The sequence below is a fragment of the Acanthamoeba castellanii genome, assembly GCF_000313135.1.
Source record: "Acanthamoeba castellanii str. Neff unplaced genomic scaffold scf7180000084743, whole genome shotgun sequence".
NCBI lineage: Eukaryota > Discosea > Longamoebia > Acanthamoebidae > Acanthamoeba > Acanthamoeba castellanii.
The window spans coordinates 149,000-157,255 of record NW_004457410.1 but is presented as its reverse complement, the minus strand read 5'-3'; the positions used below and the strand labels follow the sequence as shown (position 1 = coordinate 157,255).

The 8,256-nt window shown below is 54.2% G+C and overlaps 4 protein-coding genes across 4 annotated transcripts in view; 2 read left to right on the top strand and 2 right to left on the bottom strand.

Annotated features, from left to right (window-relative positions):
* ACA1_177950 (uncharacterized protein) overlaps nt 1–47 on the top strand; it is a gene marked incomplete at both ends in the record, with an annotated part of 387 nt that extends 340 nt beyond the window's left edge. The window contains one exon of the mRNA XM_004338131.1: nt 40–47. Within this exon, the coding sequence (XP_004338179.1) occupies nt 40–47 (8 nt within the window). The remainder of the gene's footprint in view (nt 1–39) is intronic.
* Nucleotides 48–649: 602 nt separating this feature from the next.
* Nucleotides 650–1,342, bottom strand: ACA1_177940 (polyprotein; the record flags this gene model as incomplete). The annotated part of the gene is made up of 2 exons (XM_004338130.1): nt 650–1,133; nt 1,167–1,342. The coding sequence occupies 2 exons, from the start codon at nt 1,340–1,342 to the stop codon at nt 650–652; spliced, it is 660 nt and encodes a 219-aa protein (XP_004338178.1).
* Nucleotides 1,343–4,173: 2,831 nt separating this feature from the next.
* Nucleotides 4,174–4,511, bottom strand: ACA1_177930 (uncharacterized protein; the record flags this gene model as incomplete). Its single annotated transcript, XM_004338129.1, has 2 exons — nt 4,174–4,285; nt 4,414–4,511. The coding sequence occupies 2 exons, from the start codon at nt 4,509–4,511 to the stop codon at nt 4,174–4,176; spliced, it is 210 nt and encodes a 69-aa protein (XP_004338177.1).
* A 596-nt stretch (nt 4,512–5,107) lies between these two features.
* ACA1_177920 (Rab GTPase domain containing protein) lies at nt 5,108–8,145 on the top strand (the record flags this gene model as incomplete). The annotated part of the gene is made up of 12 exons (XM_004338128.1): nt 5,108–5,397; nt 5,569–5,729; nt 5,905–6,039; nt 6,124–6,195; nt 6,285–6,425; nt 6,510–6,575; nt 6,649–6,798; nt 6,889–6,959; nt 7,030–7,335; nt 7,420–7,508; nt 7,665–7,789; nt 7,880–8,145. 12 exons carry the CDS (start codon nt 5,108–5,110, stop codon nt 8,143–8,145), a joined length of 1,872 nt encoding a protein of 623 aa, XP_004338176.1.
* Nucleotides 8,146–8,256: the final 111 nt, after the last annotated feature.

The window sequence follows — 8,256 nt, the reverse complement described above, 5'->3', positions numbered from 1 at the left end:
AATGTTGGCTGGCATCATGGTCGTTGGTTTGTGCTTGAGGACAATGAGTCCTTTGGAGATCATGTCACAGACATGATGCAGTTTGATGTTGTAGTGTTTGATTCTTGAGTGGAACATGGTCTGCTGCTGGTTGACAATTGTGATCATGCTCTGGTTGTCGTTGTGAATGATGATTGGGTTGGACTGGTTGATGTCAAGGCTGATGAAGAACTTGTGAATGTAGATCACTTGCTTTGTTGCTTTGGAGATTGAGTTGAATTTGGCTTCAGTGGAGGAGAGAGCAATGGTGGTCTGTGTCTTCAAGGTCCACATGATGCGTCCTCCTGTGAGTAGGAAGAAGCTGATCAGGATGAAGTCAGTTGGAGAGATGGAGTCTGGTTGCCAGTATGTGATGGCCAGATCTCAGCTGCCCTTGAGGTAGTGTAGGATCTGTTTTGTGGCAGTCCAGTGTGTGTTGTTGAAGGATGCCACGAAGTGGGAGAGGTAGCTGACAGTGTATGCAATGTCTGGTCTCAATGTGATGGTGATGTAGAGCAGCTTGCTGATGATTTGGTGGTATGTATCTTGTTGCTTGGCATTTCACTGTTGTTGAGTGTGAGTCTGACTCCATGGGTGTTGTTGCTGGGTTGCAGTCACTCATGTTGAATGTCTACAGGAGCTTGTTGATGTGACCATATTGGTGGAGTTGCATGAGTCTGCTGATGTGGTTGTAGTTGATATTGATGCTGAGGATTGATATGGCAATGCTGAGGTCCTTCATGGTTAACTTGTTGGATAGGATATTCTTGATGGCAGGTTTGGTGATGATGAGGCAGTCATTGACATATATGGAGATGATTGCCAGGTTCCCCCCTTGCACTGAATGTAGACACATGTGGTTCCACAGGAACAGGAGGGGAGCTTGTTTCAGACTGTACAGGCTTTTGTTGAGCCTGCAGACCCAGTTGGGGTGTTCAGTGTCAACAAAGCCTTCATGTTGGCAGACATATATCTCTTTGTTGATGTTGGTGTGTAGGAACACTGTAGTGACATCCATGAGGTGTACAGCAAGTTGATGAAGCACAGTGTAGGTGAGCAGTAGGCGTAGGACTTCCATTTGGATGACCAGAGTGTAGGTTTTGTCATAGTTGATGCTGTAGATCTATGAATATCCCTTCCCAATAAACTGAGCCTTTGGGCAGTCAAGGGCACCACTTGCAAGGTGCTTGACCTTGAAGGTCCAGCAGGTGCTGATGGCGTGGTGACTGTCTGGTAGGGGAACCAGGATCCATGTTGCACTGTCAATAATGGACTTGAGCTTCTGCATGGCCAGGAGCCACAGGTGAGTGTCAGGTGATGCCATTGCTTTGTGGAAGTTGTGTGGCTCACACATTGGTGTTGCTTTAACATGGCAGCCTGGGGCGCGGTGTATGGGGGCATCTTGGAGGTTGGCACATGGGGTGATGTAGGGGGAGAGGAGTCCTGAGGTGAGGATGGAGGAGAGTCAAGCTCACTGAGAATGTCAGTAATGGAGGTGTCCACCTCCATGTGAATGGGGACAGTTTGTTGTGACATGAGTTGAAGGTCTGATTGATGCCAGGGCTTGTGTCATCATTGAGGGGCATGTGTGCCAGTTCAGGTGCGCTGGCAGCCATGTTGTTGTGGTCATCACTGGTTGGCACAACACTAGGAGTTGGTCCAAGGTAGTGGGCCTCAATGCCTTGTGGGTCCAGCTTATTGCACTTGTGGTGGGGGAGTAGCAGGTAGGCATGTGTGCTGAATGGGTGAAGGTGACTGAGGGTGGGCACATTGCTGTGTAGCATCTTGTGAGGGGAGTGGTTGTTGTTGGCACATGTAGGCAACCAATTGTGGACATGGACCACTGTGGCAATGGCCTTGGCTGAGAAGGTGGGGTAGCCTGGATGAGAAGAGCATGGCCCTGGCCATCTTAGAGTGGTTGAACCACTCTGCTATGCTGTTGTACTGAGGTGTGTATGGTGGTGATGGGACATATTCAATGCTGGATGTGTGTAGGAGAGCCTGGATGTTGTGGCAAGAGCTTGGAGCTGGGTGTGATGGCATGGAGGCCCTGGAGGCAGCAAACTTGAGGTGGTTGAAACCAATGTGGCCCATGCACAGGTGGTTGTAGGTTGTGGGGCATGGTGTGCTTGCAATGAGGGCCTGCTGAGTGTGGGCCAGGGGTAGTAGATTGATGATGAGCATGTTGCTGGCAAACCACACCAGCAGGGGAGGGAATGACTGTAGCAGGTGCTGGATGGCAGCGCCAGATCAGTCAAGGCAGATGGTGCACCTGAGCTGGACTAGACAGCTGGTGGAGATGAGGTTCTTTGTGAGGTCCAGCACGTATAGAACATGTCCAGTGGTGGTGGACGTGGTGGTGACATTGGCGTTGCTGTTGCTGCACATGCACCACTCCTTCCTCTTGGGGCAGTTCCCTGTGCTGGGGGTGTTAGTACCCTGGTTGGGGTGGGTTGCTGTGGCTTCACAACACAACAGGGCCCATAACCTGTTGGAGAGTATGAGGGAGGTGTGAGAGAAGATATGATGTGTTGTTTGTTGGAGCAAATGACAAAGTCCAAAGACTACATCCCAGGTCCATGTCTGTTGGCAACACACTCACAGACAACATCTAGACAATGAAAAAAACACATTTTTTTTGGGTGGACAAGTGTATTTTATTGCTTCTTACAGTCCAGAGACTGGTTGAGGAAGCCAGGTGACAATGGATCGAGACTGTTCCAGGTTGATTACAAGCAGAGTGTAGTAGCCAGGTGGCTGATAGGCGAATTCTGCTTCTACAAAGTTCACAGTGTTGCAATCAAGGGGGTGGTCAGGTGGCTGTTCCTTGCCCAGCATGCTGTGGTCAGCAAACCAGAAGTGCACATCATCATCAGGGGTGGGTGGGATGTGCAAGACCACAAGGATGAGGAAGTGGTGTGTGGGAGGGCATCCCAGCACATGAAGGAGGGCGATTCCACGCCAGGCTTCCACACCAAGAAGGTCTGTGTTGATGAAGTTGGTTACAAGGGCTGCATACACATCATCCATGCTCACTTGAAGGAGGCTGTCATTTCCTTCATAAAGAAACTGCTTCACTTTGGTGAATCTTTTCAACAGAAATGGTGGCCTCTTGACATTGGTGATGATTTAGTGATGCAATGCTATGAGACCCAATGTGGAGGCTGCCCTGTTGGATACCAGGATGGCTTTTTGTTGTTGGATCCTACATTGACAATGATGGTCAGGCTGTTGGAACTGTGACACCTTGGGTGGAACAAGATTTCAGACAAAATGTGGATGAAGAGTACCTGTGCGCCAGTTTCAGGGTGGTGGGCCACTTGCTGATTTCTTTGCCCAATGGAAAAAACAGACCCTTTCTCTCTCACCCTTTCTTTACACTCTTTCTTGCTCTCAACACAACCACATGTCCTTCTACAACCTTAGCAAACAGAAGAAGCGCCAGCAATCAAACTGGCTGGCAGGTTGTGTTGTGCCTGACTGTTGTGGCCTTCCCCCACCTCCACCCCTACCACTGGAACCCCCTGAATCTCTCATTGCAGCCCTCTGCTGGGAGTGCACTGTGCTGGCTTCACATCTGCAGCAAGCAACCATGAGCTTAAATGTTGCACATGAGGCCATCATCTGGAGCATTGGCTCCTCCATCATCAGTGAACTTCAACCAACCTATTCCCTCTCTCCACCTGATCTGCAGTTCTCATGCATCCTCAACTTCTACAACACCTTCACCAGACACTGGGATCCTTACACTCCTGCACACTCTTGTTGTGGCTATGACTTCTATTGTTGCTGCACATCTCTCCATCTCTTCCTTCCCTGCCTGCCTGGCTGGGATCTCTGCTGCAAGTTCTCCAGTGCACTTTCTGCTGCACCACTCTCCTACCAGCCTATGTGTATGTGCGGGTGCCGCCCCCGACCGCGCTGGTAAACACACTGAGGCGGAAGGCCTCTTCCTGAGCCATATGGCCCAATAAAAAGTAATGGCCTTGTCCAGTGAAATGTGTGTGTGCTAAATACAAATAAAAGCTGTGTTTGAAGAAGAGGACAGTATGTCTACCAACTACACAGAGGAAGCTGGTGAAGGAGGAGAAGGAGGTGAGGGGGACTGCTGCCACTGCCATTTGGCACAGGGAGCACTATTAACCTTGTTCTTCTTCATAACATGTTGGAGGCGATGATCAGCTGCGCCGCGTAGTACAGGGGCAGGCCCAAGAACGGCGTTCTCGGGTACCTCGCTGACGAAGGCGTTCCTGGCGCGCTCAAGTCGCTGATGACAACCAAAACACCAACAATATGCCCGCGGCGAAAAAACAAATAAAAAAGAGCGAAAAGCGTCAGTCAAAAAGAGAGGAAAACAAGAACGGAAAGCTTGGTGGTGATGGAGAGACGTAACACGTGAAGATGACGAGCATGTAGATGACCACGACATACTTCATGAAGCCCTTCAGGTGGTTCCGAAGGTAGGCGAAGACCAGGGCCACCTGCGGCGCCATCACCGCGCAGCCGCCGGCCACACGTCCCTTCAAATTCGTTTGGCGCATGCAAGGCGTAGAGACGCCTTACGCTCAGCAGCCGGCAGCGGCAGCAAAGTCCCTCCTGCAACGGCGCTCTCGGCCCCCCTGCGGCGTGTTTGGCCCAATCTTATTTATCTTTTGTCTTTTTATCGCTCGCCCTGTAAAAGGGCGCAAGGGGGAACCTGCGGAACAGGACGCCGAAGGTGTGCGTGGTGGGGGAGGTCGGCCTCGCCAAAATCGCCTGGGTGTTGCTCCCAGCCGGCTCGTCGTAGAGGCCACGGATCCCACTCCAAGTCAACTGTAGTTTTCCGTACTAATTTACTAATTTTACTAATTTGGTATTTTTATAGAATATCCCTTCCCGCACTACCCCCCGATGCTCTGGAAAGAAAAGACCAAGGTCGCTCACAAAAGAAGAACTACAACAAACTCAAGTTCGCACTGCCTGGGACCAAGTGGCCTGCCTGTACGCGCCTCCTATCCTTCCTTGAAGGCAAGGCCGGTTCAGTGCGTGGTGTAGTGGTGGTATGGCAGTACGCCGGGAAGATGTCATGCTCTACGAAGATATGAAGACGATGGAGGATGGAGAAGCGGTGGTGGAGAGCGTGGGCTATCTTTCCTTCGATCCCCCCGAGCAGCCCGCACCCGAGGATCGCCCCGTTGGGGCCTACTACATCTCCAACAGCCGCATTGGGGAGATTCGGCCCCGGCCCGATACGGGGAGCGACGATGACAACACAGCCGCCAGTTCGAGCAGCGATGAAGATGACGACACCGACTGGTCCGACTCGGACGACGAGGCTCACCAGCCGCAGCGTCCGGCCGAGGGTATTGGACCTGTACAAGACAGCATCTGGAACGCGAGGTAAAGACCACGCCCGCCCCCTTGATTTTTTTTGACCTTAAAAAAATTACTATTTATCCTTATCCATGCGCGTTTCAATCTGGCTTCGGGCAGACAGGTCGTTGCTCCTCCTCATCGCTATGCGACCTTTTTCGTGTGGCTCTCTATTTATTTTATCGTTTTGCCTCTTAGATTCCAGCAGTTGGTGCGACTCCCGGACACGGAAAGCAAGTACCAGCAGCTGGCCTACCTGGCCCACGACTTTCAGCATGCCGCTGAAGTGTACGGCCGCATCATCATCAGCGAGCGGTTTGTGCCGGTCGAGTTCAAAACCATCAAGCCCCTGGACATTGGTGCGCCGCCTACACGACACAGACACCACGACACGCACGACACACCAGACACATACCAGACACACCGCACGCACGCACGCACGCACGCACGCACACACTGCTGGACCTGGCCTGCAAGTGAGAGTGATCGCAAGGTCGGGCATGGTGAGTGACCCCTCGTTTTTGCACCGCCCAGGTGGCATTGCGGGAGGGGAGAAGTTTATCGTCCAGAGCATCCTCTTCAAGTATGCCCTCGACACAGATGTGATGCCGGGGCTTTGGATGTACGGCGGCGACTTCCCGGATGACGCATCCGCCATGAAGGCAGCAGGTGCGATGAACATCGAGCCTCCTTCAGGACATTCTCGCGCGGTCGTGGGTCGTGGCTAATGCCTTTATATCGCGCCCGACTCAGGGCACGAGCTTCGCTCGCTGGCGCGGCTGGAGGATTCGGGCGCGATAGAGGAGGGCATATTCCTTCCGCTGGGTACGTCGCGCAGCGCCATGAGTGGCGGAACGACGAAAGAGGGCATGTGCAACACTCACAACTCAGCCGGCGTTGCCAAACGTGTACAGAAACGTTGGTGGACTATCGGGGATTCCGTCTTTTGGCGGTCTCCGTGCTGCCCGTGTCTCGCAAGACCATTTGCTACGGCTCTCATGACGCTGGCCTCACCGTGCACTCGGACTACCCCGCCTTTAACAGAAAGCTCAAGGGTACTTACGCCTCCCCCCTGCTCCCGCTCCCGCGTTTCGTTCCGTCTCACTCACCGGAGCGCCTTCTTCCGCCTCCCCGCACAGCGATCTTCACCCGCCTTAATCTCAAGGGCCATCGGGTCAAAAAGAAGATACTCTACGGACCCGGAGGTACGCGCCTCTCCGGTGAAAACGAGAGAGTTCCTCCCCCCCCGGCCAACCGACCAATCCCTCCCTCCAACAGACATCGAGGGTCATTGGGGAGCTGACGGGAAGCTGTACCTACTGGACTTCTCGCGCCTCTACCCGCCTGAGAGCATCCAGCAGACACAAGCGCTCTTCCCCACCAACCCCATGGCCAGCCGCGCCCTGTTCTACAAGATGCTGCGCCCTGGTACACACACACCACCACCACCACCGTTCGTTGTCCGCGCATTCAATGGTTTTTATTTCTCCCGTCCGTACCCAATCGTCCATTTCCCAGAGCTGGTGTCGTCCTACCAGAAGCCGCTCTGCAGCGATGCCTTCTCACTTTGGCTGAAGGGGGACCCGCTGGTATCCGCCCCCCCCCAATCTGTCATACCTGGAGACTCACCTTTCGGGCGCTTGTTGCATGTGTGCACAGGCCAAGGAGCACAACGACGAGGTGCGGGCTGCGACCACGAGGCTCATCGAGGGGATCATCCCCGATCTGGCCCTCGAGATCGTGTTCCGGTGCCTCAAGCTGAAGGACGATGCGCTCAACGAGACGGAGACCGTGCAGGTCCTGCACACGCACCTGCAGCACATCCTGCACCGAATGCACACCTGTGGCGTGAACATGCGCTTCCTGGGCGCACTGCGCAGCCGATTCCTCGTAACGGCCAAGCAGTACGACCTCCACCTCATGGGCCACATCGACACCGTCTACTCGTCCCTCATGTTCACCGAGGTACGAACCGCCGCGCGGCCCTCCCCCCCCTCACACTCGAACGTTTTGGCCTCATCGCGTGCTTTGGGCGGGGGGTACCATCAGATGGCCGCGCGGGTGGCCAAGAACATGATCCGCGCCCTCCTCCGCGAAAAGATGAAGCAGCTTAAGGTGCCCTCCAGCGAACCCTACCGGTACACAACACACACACACCCCTCTCGGCTCCCCACGCTCGCTGTGTGTGACGCCCGTGGAGGCACGTGAAAGCAGAGACACGCACAACAGTACATTACGTCTATGTTGTGCCTACACCGACACTCACACACAACCACCACCACCGTCGCACACAGGCAACTGGTGTTGAATCTGTTCAACCTCTTCAGCGGCCAAGCGGCCGCCTCCACCCGATTTTGGACCTCTGTCGTCCCGCCCACCCTCGACCCCACATCTGCCCCCGTCAAGTCCGATGGCGAGGGTATGCCTGCGCACAGCTCCTCCGCTGCGTCCGCCGCTCACTCCAACGCTCTCTCTCTCTCTCTCTTCTCACTTGCCCTGCCTCTCGCAGCCGGGCAGCAGCCCAACTCGGCCGAGGGGCGGAATGTGGAGTACTACATCTACCACCAGTGCCTGGGCCTCAAGAACGAGCCGTCCCCGGCCACGACCTCCCTGCCTGTCGGCAGTCCCCACACCAACATGCTCGACCCCAAGAGCCACAGCAAGGGCGTGATCTTCACCCAGTGGCTGAGCTCCGAGGCACTCGGTACGCGAGGCCCATCTCTCGCTCCTCCTTTGCGTGCAAGGCGCGTGTGCTCAGGGCGATCGATTTCCTGATGCACTTGTGCTGGTATTACATATATATCCATATATCCATATACATATGCGCATACAAGATGTCACCAAAAACGGCCAGGCTGCCGTTCCCAAGGAACTGAACAGTATCTT